Source organism: Pogona vitticeps, chromosome 2 (assembly GCF_051106095.1).
Source record: "Pogona vitticeps strain Pit_001003342236 chromosome 2, PviZW2.1, whole genome shotgun sequence".
In the NCBI taxonomy this organism is placed as follows: Eukaryota; Metazoa; Chordata; class Lepidosauria; order Squamata; family Agamidae; genus Pogona; species Pogona vitticeps.
Window position 1 is genome coordinate 169,253,671 of NC_135784.1, and position 18,257 is coordinate 169,271,927.

Sequence of the window (18,257 nt, forward strand, 5' to 3'; positions counted from 1 at the left end):
TCATTGATGGTCCATAAGGACTGAAACTGATATTTCTGAATAGAAATGAGTACCCAGTTGATCTTTTCCTCCTCCCTGGCAGTCAGGCTGCAGCGTAGGGCTGCATTTTAACTGACTCTCAGGTGTGTGCCCTTGTTAGGCCTGTGTATGAATAGCGCTGCCCTTCTGTTTGAGTGGGATGCTGTGTTCTCAGCAGAATCAGGCCATCCCACCCTGTTGAGTCATTCCTCTTCTTTATTGACAGACCAGGTCTTTGGCTGCCGGCTGGAAGCCCTGTGCCAGCGGGAAGGGGGCACAGTGCCCCGCTTTGTTCAGCAGTGTGTGGAAGCTGTGGAACAGAGAGGTAGGTGTCTCGAGATAGGTTCCTATCTCCTCCTTTCTCAAGCATAATCTGAGCTGGTTGTGTACTTCTGTGTGTATTGTGCCAATCTCGCAGGTTTAAAGTAACCTAGGTAGCCTAAGGGGGAGGGGAGGAGAGGAGAGGAGAGGAGAGGGAGGCAGCAAAAGAAATTTTTCAGATTTGATGTAAGGGCTACATACCCACTGGGACATGGCTAAAGGGGGTATGACGCAGTCATATATGCTAATCTTCATGTTCTCCCCCCCCTTGAATGTGGGAGTTACATACTGTAATGCTTTATTAGAATTTTATTAACTGGAAGATGGATCTAAAAAGAGTCCAAATATTTTAAACTGAAAAAGCCTCTAATGGTCTATACTGCCCTAAAACATTTTTTTTTAAAATGAGGGGTCTCAGGACTCTTAGTGTCCCCTAGAAGTCAGAAGTAGATTGTTCAGCAGCAGAGTTTTTGCGTTTGCAAAAATGCCACTTATAGGCCAAGTATTGCCCACTCCAGTTTAGAGGGATTCACTGGGGGTTTCTCTTTTCTCTTTCAGGTCTGGACGTAGATGGGATCTACAGAGTCAGCGGGAACTTGGCCATCATTCAGAAGCTGAGATTCATAGTTGACCGCGGTGAGTCCTTATCAGGGTGTGGGTTTGCAGAAGGAGGAAGATACAGAGCCTCAAAGTCATATTATCTCATCCACCATGGTGTGCATCAGTTGAAAGACAGTGGGTCCATTTGAAAGGTCTGTCACAGCATTTGGTGTGTACTTCCTCTATTCAGGGGCAAATTCTGTAAAAAGGGATCTGCCCTTTTGTTCAGCATGATTCTACTTGAAAGGAAGAAGAACAGAAATAAAAGCCACACATTGGCCAGCATCCATTACATTGCTGATTCTCATTGCCTCCAACCAATTACCATAAGAGTTTTGCAATTTTTTTAATCTGCATTTTTTTGAAAGATGCAAGAGGACAAATAAAAACCTATACTGCTTTAATACATACAGGAAACAAGACTGAATCGGCATCCAGTTTGCTGGTATCTAGATATGCAAGGGCAGTTCTGGAGCCAGAAGGACCCCTGTGAAGGGACCCGCTCTTCCCACTGTCACTACATGTGTCCTCACCTTTGAAAACAAGAGTGAGCCACCTCAGCAGGTTCATTTCAGCCATCTCAGGATGACTGTCAACCACTACCTGAAATGTGTTTTGGGTGTCTGGAAGTTTTTTTAAACCAGATGCACATACAAGTTCCAATTGGTATAAGACAGGAAAAAGAAAAAAACCAAACCATGCTTTCCCACTGTGGCAGAGCTACTTCTCTTGCTTAATAGAAGACCTCTGCCTCCTGGGGGCTTCCAGGAGTGCAGCTGTCATTGTTTCGCACACATGCACACAGAGAGAATATTGGTGCTGATGCATGAAAAGTGGCTGGGGGCTGCCTGCAACCTTTGGGCCCTATGTTGCTGCCCCTGCTTTAAAATCATGCCCAGTGCTTTTCTGGGTGTCTTCATTAACTGTGATGTTCTCTTCCAGAGCGGGCAGTGACATCTGATGGACGCTATGTCTTCCCAGAGCAACGCTGCCAAGGTAATGCTGGACGTGTCTGCTTCTCTGTAGAGTCATGAGATTTGTAGTTACTTTAGTCATGCACAGTCCAACAGAAAACAAAACGGAACAAAACAAACCACTCTTCATTTTTAGGCAGTTGATGTGTCTCATGTTTTTTTGTTGTTCTTTATGCTAACGACCCCCTTCTTTCTCATTAACACCTATGGAACAGAAGTTAGACCTCCACACTGGCATCGTTTACGAATGGGTATCATGTGGCTCTCCAGAGGTTGTTGGACTGCATGTCCCAACATGCCGACAGCTTTATCCATGAAAGATGATGGGATTTGCAGTCCAGTAGTGTCTAGAGGGCCACACGTTCCACATGTACATCTTGGACCTTTTGGGGTCAATGTAGGGCAAAGAAGGGGTATTTAGATCCACTTTCTGTACCCCCATGCTATTTTGTGGTTAGAGGCTCTTTTGGGGGCAGAGGTGGTTCACCACCAGCAAAGGAGCACATTTGAAAGCCAGGTTTCCCAAGTGGAGAGTACTCATAAGTTGTTTACCCTTCCCTTCTTTTGGGGGTTATCCTGGGACTGTGCAGCTCGCCCAAGGCCACCCAGGCTGGCTTTTCTCCTGGGAATGCCCCGTGGGGAATCGGATTCCACTGAGCTATCCAGCTAGCCAACAAAGATCTACCAGAATAAAAAAGGTGGCAACTCTAATTCAAGATGGCCAACATGGCCAAATACACAAAGAGTGAAAGCCGAATTTTTAAGAGCTGATCGTTCAAAGCCCTCTCTCCGGGTAGGAGAATCTGAAAGCTTCAGTTTTGGCTGCAGTCACATTTTTGAACTCTAACGTTCCTTTCATCCTGAGTAAGAAATTTGTGATTTGTTGTGAATTCTTAGAATAAAGGAACAGAAACAAAAATTCTGACTAATTTTGAAATAAAAGGTGCAGGAACCATGTCCTTAATTTTGTTTTGTTTTGTTTTGTCATTGTTATCTAGCCAATGTGTATCTTGTGTGTGCTTTTGGTATCTGTGTAACAACAGCACCTCTCACAGGATCAGGGAGAGTTACCAGGTCACAACTTGGAGGTTCACTCGGATGATGAAGTGGGAGATGTTGGCTCAAGCCTCCTCTCCCTTTTCCATCTTGTCAGAGGTGCAGATGGGAAGGGAAGGGAAGAGAAGGGAAATCACAGAGACCATGTTGGCACTCACCCATAGTTTTAGAGGCGCAGAACGAACCCAGAGGGGCACCTGGGCTGTAAATGATTAAACTCCACATCATCTTCTTAGAACTGCAAAGCTGGAAGGTACCCTATGGGTCACCAAATGCAACCTCTGTGAAAGAGGCATCGTAGGAAATTGAACTCCCAAACCCTGGCTCTGCAGCCTTAACCACTGAGTTTATCAGTTCCTTTTCTTAGTAAAAGAATGTGTATGAGACACTCCTATAATTATTCTGATGTAAAAAAAATAAATGAATGATAGTGTATGGGATAACATTCAAGGCATGCTATCTGTCTGCCCACCTGTCAGCCTAAGGTACTGTATATTATTTATTTATCTGTTTATTAACAATATCTTGGGTAGCAGACGACTATATGTGCCACTGCTTTCATATGCTGTTTGTATTCTGGGGAAATTAAAAATAGGTGCAATCCATTTAATGTACTCTTGTAGTGTTGTGGTTATATACACAGCTGTAGACAGAAAAACATAAAGGAACTCGCCAGACAACCAAAAAAAGGAGTAAGCATGAACACCGAGCACAAGGCATTAGGGGTCATTTTTGGGGGGTGGGGGGGGCAGAGCTGGGGGCGGCGATGGATGGAATCCAATTCAGGCTTCTTAACAGTGTGAACAGGAGCGCCACTCTCTGCAATCTGATATTCCTCGTCCCACCTGAAACTAAATGTCACCTAATTAATGTATCTTCTGTCAAAGAGCATGTTGAGCTCAATGTGGCTTAATCTTTTGAGCTTTTCCGGGTGTTGCTGTGACCCTTCTCTGACCTCCGTTCTCAACCCGCTCCAATCTCTGGTCTGTTTCTCACTTCCTAGAGGACAAGCTGCACTTGGACGACCCCCAGTGGGATGATGTGCATGTGCTCACCGGCGCCCTCAAGCTTTTCTTCCGGGAACTACCTGAACCACTCCTGCCGTACAGCCTTTTTGATGACTTCGTAGCTGCAGTCAGTAAGTTCCTCTCCTAATCTTTGCCCCCGAGCAACATGGGACCTAATTTATTCTGGTTTATAGGTTCAGCACCTTTACACAGTACTCAGGCCTCTCTCTAGAAAATGTACAGTACCAAAAGAATTAACGAGCCTTTGGTTATCTGCTGTGGGAAAACAGCTGACTCCCTTTAACTCCCCAGCAGTTTTTGAGATGCTGTTTCCCCATTCTGGAGATTCCAAAGCAGAATCATTATTTATAGGTTCACGACTATGTCACCGTAGTTACTTCCAGTCAAACCTTCCTGCTCTCTGCAGCCTCTTGGATTTTTAACAAATTAATGGCAGAAACAGACATTATAGATAGCCCATCATTAGAGGCCGCTTGTTTTGAAGAGGTGATTCAGGCTTATTTTCTGTTTTTGAGACACTAGACTTCAGAGGAATCTCACATTTAAGGATTTTCTTCTTCTAAGGACAGGGAGGGTTTCTATAGCATCTATTTTACCCTCTGAATCCTGGAGTTGGAAGGTTACTGTACCAAAAGCTGTATCACCCCAGACACCATTGCATTCTGCAGTTGTATTACAATTTCTGCTTCTTCTAGAACATGAGCACTGGACTTCAGAGACTGCTAATTCCTCTGGAGATGGAGCAGGAAGCTTAAGCCACTTTCCAGTCTCCTGTGGCTCCTGGTGGAAGGTAAACATGTGCCCCCCCACACACACACACAATTGAAGAATGGCTTGTTGCTTTTCCTTGCAGAGTTGTCTGACCCGAAGGATAAAGTCTCCAAGTTGAAAGGACTGATACAGAGTCTTCCCCAGCCAAACCGGGACACCCTGCATTACTTACTGGAGCATCTTCGCAAGTAAGGGAACTGGGCTCCTGCCCAGTTCTAGCTGCCTTCTCGCTCTGTTATCTGTTGCTGGAATAGGACATTTGTTTATTCATATGGAAGCAATGTTGTTTTTTGTGGGTGGGGGCTACAACTCAGTACCTCTAAATTCTGCTTATACCGGCCCATTCAGATCTGTTAAAATTGCTTAGTACAATGGGTAAAGATAAAAAAAAAACCCAGAAAGCATCTGTAAACTGCCATTGCTACCATACAGCTAGGTGACTACAAAAGGGCCACATGCATATGGACCCTTGGAAGGAGACTACATACCAGTAGATGCGATGTTATGCTTTATTCTCATTCTAGAAATCAAACCTAGTCACTATTTACTATAGCAACTGGAGATTCCTAGGTGATTATTGCTTTAAGCAACTATTTGCTGTGGCCATGGTGCTAAGTGATTATGGGAAATACAGTCCGAAAAGCGAGAGAGGCATGGTGGCATAGTGGCACACTAGGGCTCAGGAGATCTGAATCTTTCCTTTGTCATTGGTAAAGTCAAAACCACTCCTTAAATATCTGACATTTTAGCATCAGTGTCAGTTGGATGCAACTTGATGCCTCCTTTTACACACACACACACACACACACACGCACGCACACACATACAAAAGTGCTTTAGCAACGGATGTGTTAAGTGACGGCCCATGTCCTGTTGTGGCTCTCCTCACCCCTACCTTGCTCATCCTTCAGGGTGATGGCACACTCGGACACCAACCGAATGACAACACAGAACATTGGCATTGTCTTTGGACCAACCTTGTTGCGACACGAGCGAGATGCAGCCAGCCTGGTGGAGGGCATGGTGTACCAGAACCAAGTGGTGGAACTCCTCCTCACCGAATTTTCTAGCATCTTTACAGCCCCAACCACTGAATGACTCTGTTGGCTCCTCTCTCGGATACTCGTGGTTCTGACCTGAAGATACATTGGGACCGCAGGTCATCTGGACCAGGTGCAGGGGTTGACTCTGTGTCGTTCTGTGCACCACACACTGCACGGGTACGATGGGACCAGCATAGTCTGGGCTATGCTTTTGAGAGGTGGATTGGGCCTCTGCTGGATCATCCTCCAGGACCTTTTAGTACACCATTAGATCTCAATGTTGGTCCACCTTAATGCAGGCTTGTTTGAAGCTCTGCCGTATGTGTAAGTGCAACAAGGTCGGCTTGTACCTTCTTGAGTGTGGCAGAGGCAAAATGAAGAAAGAGGATAGAATTGCCAGCATCCAACTGTGTACATGAATGGGGTTTGCTATCATTACTTTGGTGTGGACTCAAGGAAGGAGAAAATTGTGGGGAACAAGTGGCTGCCCATTAATCCTCTTTTTAAACTCCAGCCATTAGCCATCGTTGCAGTACTGCATTCTTTCAAGCTGACCATTAACTTCTTTTCCTTGGCCTCTTGCTACAGAAGTGCTTGCTCTCCCCGCCCCCACGTCTCCACACCCTTCTGTGCTGCAGCACTTGTTCCATCATTGTGGCCTTGAACAGATGCCGTAAAGCAGACCTCCTCGAGGACAGGAATGGAGAGTCCCTAGCCATTTCATGGCCTCCCCATCCATTTTGCACTCCAGAGGGGCCCAGGGTCAGAGCTAACCTCATCTCTTACTCCTTCAATAGGAGAATTTTGCTTCCAGAAGTGCCTCAAAGAAGTGGATTCCTCTTTAAAGGCATGCAGTCCCTTGGTGCCTTTAGAGAAAATAAATCAATAAAATTTGAAACTGGAAGTGCACTTCTGGTTTCAGGAGGCTGCTTGATTGTCCCATGTAAGGTTGTGGGGGGAGAGCGCATGCCCCCCCGCCCCACTGATGATGCCTTCCCCTGCTTCAGGTAATGCTCTCTTGAACCTTTGCTTCAGACCCATATACACTGAAGGTGCTTTCAGTCACAGCTTTTATTGCAAAATCTCCCTGCGTTGTTCAACATGTTTATCATGGTGGTGGGTGTGTAGACAATACCATTTGCCACCTGTTAATCTTCTCTGTTTCTTCTGTCTTGTCTCTTACCAGAAAAAAGGGGTTAAGGAAGAAAAGATAGAATAATTATGTGATACCCTTTGATTTTTAGTGGGCTGCTTTTTTTTTTTTTTGGATAGGTGCTGGTTTTCCCCTCTGGAAGGGCTTTTGCGCTTTTAACAGCTACCCAAGCATTTAACAGATGATGCTCTCTTCCATGTGCAAAAATATCATGTATGGAGTTTCTGCCATCCATATATATATATCTATTACTGTTGTGGGTGATCTGTCAGGAAAAAAATAAAGCTTGCACCGCAACGGTCAGGAGATCAGCCTGATCCAGATTAGTACGATTTGGTCTCCTGTCTCCTTTCTCCCTTCTTTGCGCTAAATCCTCCTGTGCTTCCCAGTCCCCCCTGCCCCCAAAGCATTGAAACTCTGTTAGCCACAGAACAGTTTACATGACATTAAAACGAAGGAAACTGGAGCAGTTGTAGCTTTGGATAACTGAAAATTGACAGGTGATTTTCCTCTACCGCCCTGTTTGGCTTTTTCCTTTCTCGCCCCCCCCCCCCCCCCCCCGGTTTGGGATTCCCTGTTTCCATTAAAACAGAATGAAGGCTGTAGATCAGCTAATCTTTCATTACATGGGAGTGAAATATTTGGGGACAAGGATTTTCTCTGCTGAATAAATAGACTAGGTTGGGCTGGAGGACCCTTGGCTTTCCAGGTTTGGATGGCAACACCTAAGGCTTCTTCACGTCTAGTCATGTTTGCTGGTCTTTCCGGTGGATGAAGTGGAAAACACCTGATAGGCCAAAGAATCCCCAGCCGTGGACTAGATGCTATCTAAATGGACACTCTTAACAGTACAGTATAAGTCTCTTGTGCTAGCTATTAAAGGAATAGTTCTATTTTTTTTGCTCTTTTAAGGAAATATTTTTAATTATTTTATTGATGTGTTTTCTCTAAAAAAAAGACAGAGGAAGATTTACAGGTAAAAAATACTCGCACACATATATACTATATACAAACCATCAAAATACATGTCATCATGATAAGGCTAGGGGGAAAAACCCATTTTTTTTTTACTTTGCTTGAATACTTTCTTTCCCCTTCTCATGATGAATATCATTAGAAAGAGAAAGGACTTGGTTTGGCTTCCAGGCTAAAATATAAAAGAAAGTTACACAACATAAGCGAGAATGGGATAAAAGGTAAATTCTTTGGTTTCTTAGGTTTAACTTGAGTTGCTTAAGAGATGGCAGGGCATTGGGAATAAGGACCTGAAGGAGATAAGGTAGGGGAGAAAGTGCTACCTCGCTCAGTGGCAGATCTCGCAGCCCTCTTGTAGATCATCTATTGTGGCTTTGTCAGGCCCCAGGTTCAATTTCCAGCATCTCAAGGATCTGGGTGAAAAATCTTGTTTGAAACCTTGGACAGCTGCTGCTGCTCACTGTGACCAAAATACTGAACTAGAGGACTGATGTGTTGTATTACTGTGGGAGATTTTTGTACTTCAAAGCAGGGAATCCCTTTGTCATTTTTCAGAAAAAGACAAAGGCCCAGAAATGTGAAGTCAGAGGCAGAGAGTCCCATTTAGGAGTGCTGAAGTGGCTTGACAGAAACAAAACTGACTCAGGCATACACTCACTTTTTTGATTATTGTCTCTCTTTTCTCTTAACCTGGCCATGATTTTTTGGAACATTTAAGTTTTTTCTACACCATCCCCAGCATTGTAGTGCCTAGTCTGGATTAAGACTAGCTAGTGTTTGTTGGTGACTTTTTTTAGTGGTCTAATAAAGGTATCACCTACCCTTACTTTTTGATTTGCTCAGGTTTCTGAAACACTTCCAGTACCTAGTGTTTTCCCCATAAGCCAGTGGTTTTCCAACCTCAGGGGAATCAGATGTTCTTGGACTGCAGTTCCCAGAAGCCTTCACCACCAGCTGTGCTGGCTGGAATTTCTGGGAGTTGCAGTCCAAGAACACCTGGGCTACCCAAGAATGGGAACCACTGCTGTATACCATAGGGATGCCACAATCCATAGAGGATGGGAATGCTGCATTGCTCTAAGAATGTGATCAGATGGGGAAATAGTTTGCATTTTGGACCCCTTGTGGCATAGTTTGGTGTGAGCTACTTCCTGGTGATCACACAACCATGCAGAAGATCAACGTTGGGAAACACTGCAGTAGGCAATTATCTCCCACAACAGCTGTAAGACTAACCCTAAAATTTGCCTCAACCACTAGGTTTGAGAGAACTGTAACTAACCACCCAATACCTCATTTAATTCTTCAATTAGCAGGATATCACACAGCTTGGGATGAGGCTCTGAAAGAGTCCCTGAACAGCCACTGCCAATCGGGGTAAACAAGAATGGGCTACATATTAATCTGATGAAGGACAACTTCAGCTAGCTCAGCTGCTTGCATCTAAATCAGGATCCAATGTAAAAATAAAGTGCTACAGATTTAAGGTTGTCTACCCACAACCCATGAAGAATAAGCTCTTGCTGGTTAGCTGGTGGACACCACTTCTCCAGCCAAAGTGCTTTTGCGGTGTCAGGAGCCATCTCCACCCATCTCACCTTGCTTGGCCTTCATGACCTGGTTTTGGCAGTCCACTCACCAGGGCTGAGGAGGGAATCTCTTTGCTCTCCCGGAGAACCCCCAAGGCTGCAATCTGGAAAGGTCTACCTTTAAATCAGAAGGTGCAGGTGCAGCCCTTGAGATATTTTTGGACTGCCACTGTCCCTTCACCAGCATTGAAGTTAGATTTAACTGCCTGCCTGGTTTGCTTCTTTATGTGGAAAGGTAGCTGAGGTAGGGGACTCTTCACTTGTAGCAAAACGTGTTGGGCCAGACTTGACAGCAAAGGGTGGTGGTGAGGTATGTTTTGAACGTTAGGCAGGTAAAAATTGCTAGGGCAGGGGTTCTTATGTTAGACCACGTGCATATTCCCACAAATCCTCTTTTCCGTATTGCAGGCTTTGCAGTACTGGAAGCTAATGGAAACCCATAGTGAAAACCCATATTGAGGTGGAGCTCAAGCGTGTGGGTTTACATTGTGCCAACTGAGCCTTGAAGGGCAGGACGCCAGTGGCCCAAAAGAGCCTGAAGTGTATCTACTATGTGCAAGGACTTACTACTATTAGCGGATGCTTTGCACCCTACCATCTTCTGGAATCTCTGTGGGGCCAGAACCGATTGCCATATACTGTACTCGCTCACCCCTCACGGAGCTGTGTCTCCCCTGCGTATTTTGTAGGCAAGATCTATCGGCAACGGGCATCCTCAAAACCCACAGATCTTCCCTGCAGCATCCAGGTGTAAAGTCTGTGATTTGCCAACCACCACCACCCCCTCCCCAGCTTTTACAAGCATTCCGCTATGGAGAAAAGGGAGCTAGCACTGGGTGAGCCCTACAGAGACAACCCACTCCCTAGTGCAGGAGGTGCACAGACAACGGTCAGCGTCCTGTTCATGTTACATGGTGGTGGAAAGGTGATTGTGCCAGTGTTCCTTGCGCTCGGGCAAGCTCCCCACCTCACGCCCTGTTGCTAGAGTGGGTGCACAACTGGTCACATGATTGGTCATGTGGCAGAGGATGATCAAAGTGAGGAAAAACTTACATGATTCCCTATAACATCCCAATGGGATACTATACCAGCTAGGATCTTGCCCTCTTATTGTCCAGAAGAGTGTGAGGAAGAGGCACTTAAGTTATGGAATGCTCATCATTCCAGAATATTAGGAAGGCAGGTGGGGGTGGGGAGATGAAGTTAAGAGTGCCGTGTTTTGCTCCACCTTTTGGGACAGCAGAGTGAGTGCCCTTCTCTTTCCTCACGGGCACCCATCGTTCACCATGAACCATCATCAACATGTTCTCCAACAACAGGGCTAAAGATTCCTGGCAGATGCAGAGTGGCACCCAGAGGAACACCGGAAACTTCTAGCTAGATTCTGCCCCCTCCAAAGAACCCTCTCAAACCTTACAGGTTGGAATTCTGCCCAGTGAGAGGTACTTGTGCCTCTTCTCCTGGCCAGCCTTGGTCCTGGCACATAGCAAACCTCTGCCATTGTGGCCCTCCGGCTAATGGTATTAGGAAAGGGTATTAAGGAATTGGTTCTCTCCTGCTAGCGAGTTCAGCATGGAGTTCATATCTCCCACAGCCATGTTGGCTTGGCCGCCGGCGGGCGGAGAGCTGGGGCTGAGGGCCTCGGCGTCGTCAAGAATGGCCGTGAAGTCCAAGTGGGTGTTCTCCAAGTCCAGTGTGTCCAAGCTGTTGGACACTTGCTCCTCGGGCAGGTAAGAGAAGGAGTCTGACTTGAGGACCTCCAGCCTGGGGACATAGGGGCCTCCTGGGTCCTCGGCCACACAGCTGGGGGCCTGGTGGTGCCTCTGGTGGGCGTTCATCAACTTGGACCCTGTGACTTTGCCTGGTGGCAGATGCATCGGGCTAGGAAAACTGGCTTCCTCTGAGCTGTGGAGAGGGGGCAAGCGCATCATCCGGTGGGGGCCACTATCACTAGGGGGCTCGTAAGAGGGGCTGGTTTGGTAGCTCAAGCTGCTTTGCCGACTCAGTGGCTTAGGCCCACCAGGCGGATGTGGGACCATCCCTGGGTTGTAACACTGGCCACCGGGGCTCGAAAGTGCTTTGCTCTCCATGGGTTGCAAGGGTCTCGCTGGGTAGGCCGGGTACTTGGGGGCCGGGTAAGGCTGGGGCGGCGGCAGTGGCTGGCACTGCCCACCCTCCATGCCATCCATGCCCACCGTCACGTTGCCGACGGGCTGCTCCCCCCACATAAGGGCTTGCTGGGACTCCACATAGCTCCGTACCATCATCTCCTTGACTTGCAGCATGGGGGTCTGGGATCTCCGGCCAGGGGGCTGCCCCATGCCAAAGCAAGGGCCCTGCTGGGTCTCGGGTGGGTATTCCCCACCACTTCCACCTCCTCCTCCTCCTCCACAGACAGGTTGGGCCTGGATGTAGGGTAGCTGCTTCATGCCTTGGCAGGAGGCAAGGGCTGGAGCGGCTGCTTGGAACTGCTGCTCGGCCTTGATGTGGGGCTGGCCAAACTGGAACGCCCCCTGCTGGCCTTCCCTGCTGGGCTCCACTTCTATGTGCTTCGTGTTGGGGGCTGGGAACTGGGCAGAAGGGCACTGCCCCATGCCTGTGGTCGGTGTGGGATTCATTCCCAAGCTGTCTCTCTCCCACTGCCGCGTGGTGTGGAAAGCCATGCTCATCTGGCATTGGGTCTGGATGTATTCAGGCTGCTCAAAGCCGTCTTCAAGCTGCTCATGACTCCCTGGGCTCATCTGCAAGTCACCCATTGACCTGAGTGCGCCTCGTTGGGCCATAGGGCTCTGGTGTTCCATGCCCATTGTTTGGCACGGGTAGTTTTGCTCCTGGTAGCCAAGATAAGATTCCATCTCCAGCAGTTCCTGCTCTGCAGCCGGCCCGCTGCTCTCCATCGCCGCTGTCTCCAGGAAGACGTTCTCACTGATGCTCGGGGGCCGTGGTGAGAAGAGCTGGCGCTGCAGGTTGGCATCGGAGCCCAACATGGCTTGCCCGTTGGCTCTGCCCATGCCCGCGGCGCTCATGCTGCCAAGGCTTTTGAACCTCTGTACTCTGGGAGGAGGATGGGCTTCGCCCACTGTCTGGGAGGGGTCGCTGGCTCGTCGGGAAGTGTGGCTCATCGCCGCGTGAGGGTGGCGGACGCCTGTGCTGTAGCTGTGGTACTCATTGGCACTGTGCCTACGCATGTACGGAGGCAGGCCCGCACCTGCATAATCCCCCATGAGGCTGGACGGAGCCGCCCTCTCCATATTTGGGAGCGGGGTCGGAGGTGGCCCGCCCGTGGCGGCAGCATACTTGGCTTTGAGGCGATACTGTTGGGCCGGGGTTAAGTTGCCCAGCCCTGGGAGACCCCCGCAGTGGCTGGCCTCACTGGAGCGCCTCGAGGCCTCAGGGGAGAGGGCGTCGTAGGCGTCAGGCGGGCCCAAACCATTAGGGGCTCCCCCTGCTGGCAGGTAAGGAGACACCATGGAGGAGCGGCGGCTGACTGTGTAGGCCGAGCTGATGGTGCTGGTGGCACTCCCACGACGTTCCCCCGGCGGGGGCAAGGAGGGCAAATCGCTGGAGGAGAGCTCCATTATCCGCCGATGCGAGGCTGCTGAGGGTGGCCCACACAGGCCCGGCACATCTCTTCCAGAGCCTGCAAAGAAGCAGAGGCACCGACTCAAACAAGAGGGGGGAAACAAGCCACTAGGCCTGATCTAGGCACTCGCCTGATGTGAGCCCTCCGGCCGTAGTCTGCTTACTGGGCCAAAGGAGGGCCATTATGGTGGTCCATAAGTAGCCCTTCGGAAATCCTTGAACCGCAACTACCACCATACGATGCCGGCACAGCCGACGGTCAAGGATTATGGGAGTTTCAATTGGACAACCTCTGGAGAGCCTTCCCTGCTGCATGTCAGAATGAGGAAAGGGGTCCTCTTCCCAAGGACTATAGCCTCTTGATAATCTCAGAGGAAAGGTCAGAGCCAAAAATTGACTTTGGGGGGGGGAATGGTGGGGGTCAGTGGGTGTGGCTAAAGAAAGAAAGGTGGAAGGGCTGCAGGCCCAACTGGGCATCTTGGAGATGTTTTGTTGTTATTCCCAGTCACATAATAAAGCAGTTCTGGCTGCCACTGTCGGAAGGCATTTTGGGGTCCTGGCAACAAGCCTCGTTAATCTTTCTGCTTTCTGCTCACAAAAGCTCCCACTTGGACATGGGCATCCTCCCTCCCTCCCTCCCGAGCCTTCGCCAGGCCTGTTCCCCACCCACCTGTTCCAGGGATGGAAGGCAGCTTCACACCTTTCCCCGACAAGGGCTTGCGCAGCTGCTTGAGCTTGTCGATGCGCAGGTTCTCCAGCTTGTGCAGGGCCGAGAGCCCGGAGTGGCCCATGGGCTCCAGGGTTTCCTCCAGGGCCGACAAGTCCTCCAAACTGCCGCCTGCGTTGGCGTTCATCTCCACGCCGCTGTCATTGTTATTCGCGCTGCCCAAGGGGGAGCGTTCGCTGCTGCAGGACGACTGACCCCCAGGGCTGGGCTGCGGTTTCTGGGGGGTGGAGGAAGCACAGACCCATCACATCACTGAACAACGGCAACCCAAGAAGGGTCTTCCACGCTAATGACCTGAAATGGCTTCTGGAGGTGGGCCCTTGGGAAAGAAGCCCACGATGTGCGAAAATAGAAAGCCGTTTTTTAGACATGAGAAATGATTGATTTTTTGGTTGCACCTCCCAGCATGGTAAATTGGGAGTTTAACTTTTTTTTTTAAAGTTCACCAATTCTGAACATATTTTTATTTAAAAATAAAAGTAGATCTGCTAGCTCCAATTAGTAGGCAAATCTGTCAAGATTTAAAAGCTTGTGTTTTTAAGAGAGTTAGAAAAATAAACAGGGTGGCAGGGAAATTTGCCCTAAAGGGAATAAAAGGATTTTTAAAACTTGCAACTTGAAAAAAATAATTTTTGCAGGTCACTGCAAAATGATTAGCTGAGTTCCAGTAGAGCAAGGGCAATGAAATATAAACAATCTTGGCAAGTGAGTGAATGTTTTGATTGTAATCTGTAAACTTAGAAATAAGCTTATTGTAAGTATAAGGTGAATGAATGAAAAAGGAGTATTTTATAATCTTATCATGCCATCTTTTGGAAAACGTAAATCCATGGTATACAGGTTTTAAGATGCCATGACATTGCTAGGATAGTAGGAATATCAGGTATAAATAGATTTTAACTGGCTTGGCTTGTGGCAAATATTGTTTAGCATTTTTCTGCATGTGTGAAAATATCCTAAAGACTGAATAACGTATTTTGCTTTTATAGATTTTTTAACAACTTTATAATTTTAAGAGATGCACTGTCTTTTTATATTTAGCTCTTTTAGGCTATGTTTCTTTGTTTTTACATGATTTAATTTCTACTTACAATTTAAATTTTGTATTTGAATGCCTGCAACTTCTCATAGTTGTAAAATATTTAGATGGAAATCACACCTGTGACTTTTCATAAGTTGCAAGGAAGGATTTTTTTTTGTTAGTATTTGTGTCTACAGTTTCCTTTATACCCCCATATTTTTGTATTTTAAAACAATTCTGAAATATTTTGAGCATTTGGAACATAAAAGCAATGTTAAAGCTTGCAAAATTAGAAAAGCTGATGTTGCAACAATGAAAAAACGTAGGCTTTGATACTCAGGTGAGTTCTGATATGATTGCCTGAGATTCTTTGGTTAAATTCTGGAATTAACCCTTTACTGGGATAAATGTTAGCTGTGACAAACACAGGCTTCTGATTTTTTTTTTCCTGGGAGGTCTATGAAAGTTTGTAGAACTCCTGGTGGTTGGTCGGGTTCACAAATTAGCTAAGCTAACCTGACAAATCAACTAAAGATTTGTTAATGAATCGTGGGTGGTGCTTTTAACTGATTAGGTCAAATTTTAATCAATGGGGACCAATGATTTAAGGCAGTGTTTTTTAAAATTTCAAGTCAGAGAATGAGGTGACAAGTACTTACTATGAATTGCTCAATGGAGAAGGAGGCATCCAATATGAGTGGGTGAAGCCCCTCTGCTGCTCTGACAAAGCAGGGTTTGAAAAGCAAGAAATAATTGTAATGGACAAGGACGTAGACACGCCGAGGGTACAATTTGCAGGCATTAGTGTGTAACTTGCCAGAAGAGCGGCCACTGACATCAGGCCCGCCATCTAAACCATTTGACTTTCCAAGGGCCGCATTCTGTGTCTGTGAGTGCAGCCAGATACAGAATCTGTCCTGAGAAGCACAGAAAACTTTCCTTCTGATCAACAAGGAACCTACTCCAGGTTAGATGTAGGAGTATGGTCTGGAGAGCCTAGTCAGAAAGAGATCGTCCAGATAAGGCGAAACACAGATGCCCTGGAAGCGAAGATGGGTGAGCGATTACAGAGACCAGGAGTTTGGTAAAAATCCTGGGGGCTGAATCAGGACCAAATGGTAGGGCTCAGCATTGAATCCACAGCGGTTGTTGCCATAAGCAAAACATGAGGAAATGCCTGTGACCAGGCCAAATTAGAACACATAAGTAAACATCTGTTGGGCTTATGGAGGTCAGGACACTGCACTACCTGAATTGTCCAGAGCGTCTTCATATGACATTTCCCCACACATAAAGCATTTATTTACTTGAGATCTAAGATGACCCCTAAATCTCCCTATTTTTTAGGACAACAGAGTCAATTAAATAAACCACACCTAGGCTAGCCTCCTGAGGGGGCACAGGTTTGATGCCCCCCCATGTCCAGGAAGTGTCAGACAACACTGGAGATCTTGCCCAGGGCCAGATCCAATATCTTTTCATTTGGACCTTTTAATACCCTGCCTTGCCAGGGTGGCATGGGGATTTAACCATCTCATATGAGATGCCTCCATCCTGCAGACCAAAGACTCTTTTCTATGATAGCTCATCCGCAGGTCCCATGGTATTGCTTAGGATTATGGGTCGTATTCTAAGATACAGGCTCAAAAATACATTGCATCAAGAGTAATTACCTTACTCCTCAGGGACTGCAGTTCTGGCAGAGGGGGGAGGGGAAATCAGAGACTTCGAACATTCAGTACCGAAAACAAAGTAAGGTCCCATAGATCCTTAATGGTGTGGGGAGCCTGAACAAGACAACCTAGTACGAAAGCAATAGCAGCTCTCTTCCAACATCAAAGAGCAAACTGAAGAAGTTTTGATTTAGGATTGTAGCATGAGAGGAGGACTCAACAACACAGTCCTGATTTTGATTGAACTGCTGGCGGCTGCTGTTCAACAAACAAGCAGACAGACAGTAGACTCGTTAAATGCAGCCATGAGTTTAACACAGCATGTAGTTTTGCCTTCAGGTCCATTCTGGTTACAACTCCATTCCATAGTTTAAAACCATTCTATTTTCTCCTTTATTTGAGGATCAGGTTAAAAGTATACCAGGAGAAAGTACACTTTTGGGGCAAGAAGCCCTGAGCCTGGAACTATGTACGTTTTATGCTAAACAAGAACAACAATACTGTAAAATTAAAAATCCACATGAAATCCAGTGTTAAGAAATGTGGGCTTCTGTACGCTTTGTTCTGCTTCTGCTAGCCATGCAGAGGAAATAAACTGCTGTGCATGGGATTGAATTTACAATTTCTGGTACTGGAAATATTACTCAGGACTCCCTGGCTTTTTGAAATTCCTTTGGGGCCGCTTGCTCCCTTCCTTATCACGGGTCGGAACACATACAACACAGCTATAGAACATGAAATGCCCTGATGTCTCCCTCCTGCCTTCAGGCCTGCTTTCCAGATGTGTGTCAGTATGTTAAGGAATGGGCAGCAAGCACAGAAAGCTGCTGGCTGAGCCATAAATTACTTTCCCCCATGTGTTTACTCTGTTTTTGTTGTAAGACGCAGGCTAAGAAAAGGTACTGTGAGGAATGGCCCTCCTGTTGCTCCGTGAGCTCAAAGAATGGGATCTCCCTCATACAGAGACCATGGCTCTCTTCCTTTCCCTCAGCCGTCCGCCTAAAACAACTTTTGTGGTGGGATTTATTTCCTGTTCATGCCCACTGCTTCCCCTCCTCTCTCACCACCCTGGGCTGCTTACCAAATTGCAGTCAGGCACCATGAGTTTGCTCTCCTCCTTCTTGGGCTCACTATCTCTCTCTTGTTTCAGGTCACCATGGAAGGCCAGCATCCGGCCAGCTGGCACAGTGTCTCCTCGATGCTTCTTGGTGACATGAGCGTCTGGCCCATGTACTGTCTTGACATGCTTGCGCAGTGAACTGGGATCTGTATAGCGCTTGGTGCAGCCTGGGATCTTGCAGACATAGGGTTTCTGACAAAACACACACACACACACAAAGGGTCATTATCTGGGGTTGGGGTGTCTCCTCATGGGAAAGAATGCCATCTTGTCCCATTTGGGGAAGGTTGCCTTTAGATCAGGGTGAGTAACAGGACTTAATCCAGGACCCAATTTTGTCTACCCCCACCAGATGTACCACAGGGTGCACACAAAATGGATCACACACTCAACACTGCTGAAATTCCACAGCAATAGGGAAACAACATTTAAAACTTTAAATGCAGCAACATAGTTTGCTGACTAAACTATGTAGCCAACCCACCAAAGCTGTTTTAGGTAAGCAAATACTCAATGCAGATGCTTTCTAAGAAGCTTGCTGCTAAAATCTGGCAAATGGAAATTTCAGATTTCAAAACTAAGAGAAGCTATTTAGAGCAAGCAAGA

General features: G+C 47.1%; 2 protein-coding genes across 17 annotated transcripts in view; one reads left to right on the forward strand and one right to left on the reverse strand.

The window, feature by feature from the left end:
- ARHGAP9 (Rho GTPase activating protein 9) overlaps nt 1-7,864 on the forward strand; it is a 42,722-nt gene extending 34,858 nt beyond the window's left edge. For 14 of the 15 annotated variants that reach the window (XM_078384692.1, XM_078384693.1, XM_078384696.1 and 11 more), the window contains 6 exons: nt 245-343; nt 898-975; nt 1,882-1,935; nt 3,973-4,107; nt 4,851-4,956; nt 5,680-7,864. In XM_078384692.1, coding sequence (XP_078240818.1) covers nt 245-343; nt 898-975; nt 1,882-1,935; nt 3,973-4,107; nt 4,851-4,956; nt 5,680-5,866 — 659 coding nt within the window. In that variant the 3' untranslated portion in view covers nt 5,867-7,864. Of the gene's footprint in view, nt 1-244; nt 344-897; nt 976-1,881; nt 1,936-3,972; nt 4,108-4,692; nt 4,957-5,679 lie in introns of all 15 variants that reach the window. The other variant, XR_013541279.1, reaches the window with a different exon arrangement.
- A 24-nt stretch (nt 7,865-7,888) lies between these two features.
- GLI1 (GLI family zinc finger 1) overlaps nt 7,889-18,257 on the reverse strand; it is a 142,006-nt gene continuing 131,637 nt past the window's right edge. For both annotated transcript variants that reach the window (XM_072991180.2, XM_020778584.3), the window contains 3 exons: nt 17,613-17,843; nt 13,781-14,054; nt 7,889-13,168 (listed from right to left, as the gene is read on the reverse strand). In XM_072991180.2, the coding sequence (XP_072847281.2) occupies nt 11,052-13,168; nt 13,781-14,054; nt 17,613-17,843 (2,622 nt within the window). In that variant the 3' untranslated portion in view covers nt 7,889-11,051. The remainder of the gene's footprint in view (nt 13,169-13,780; nt 14,055-17,612; nt 17,844-18,257) is intronic.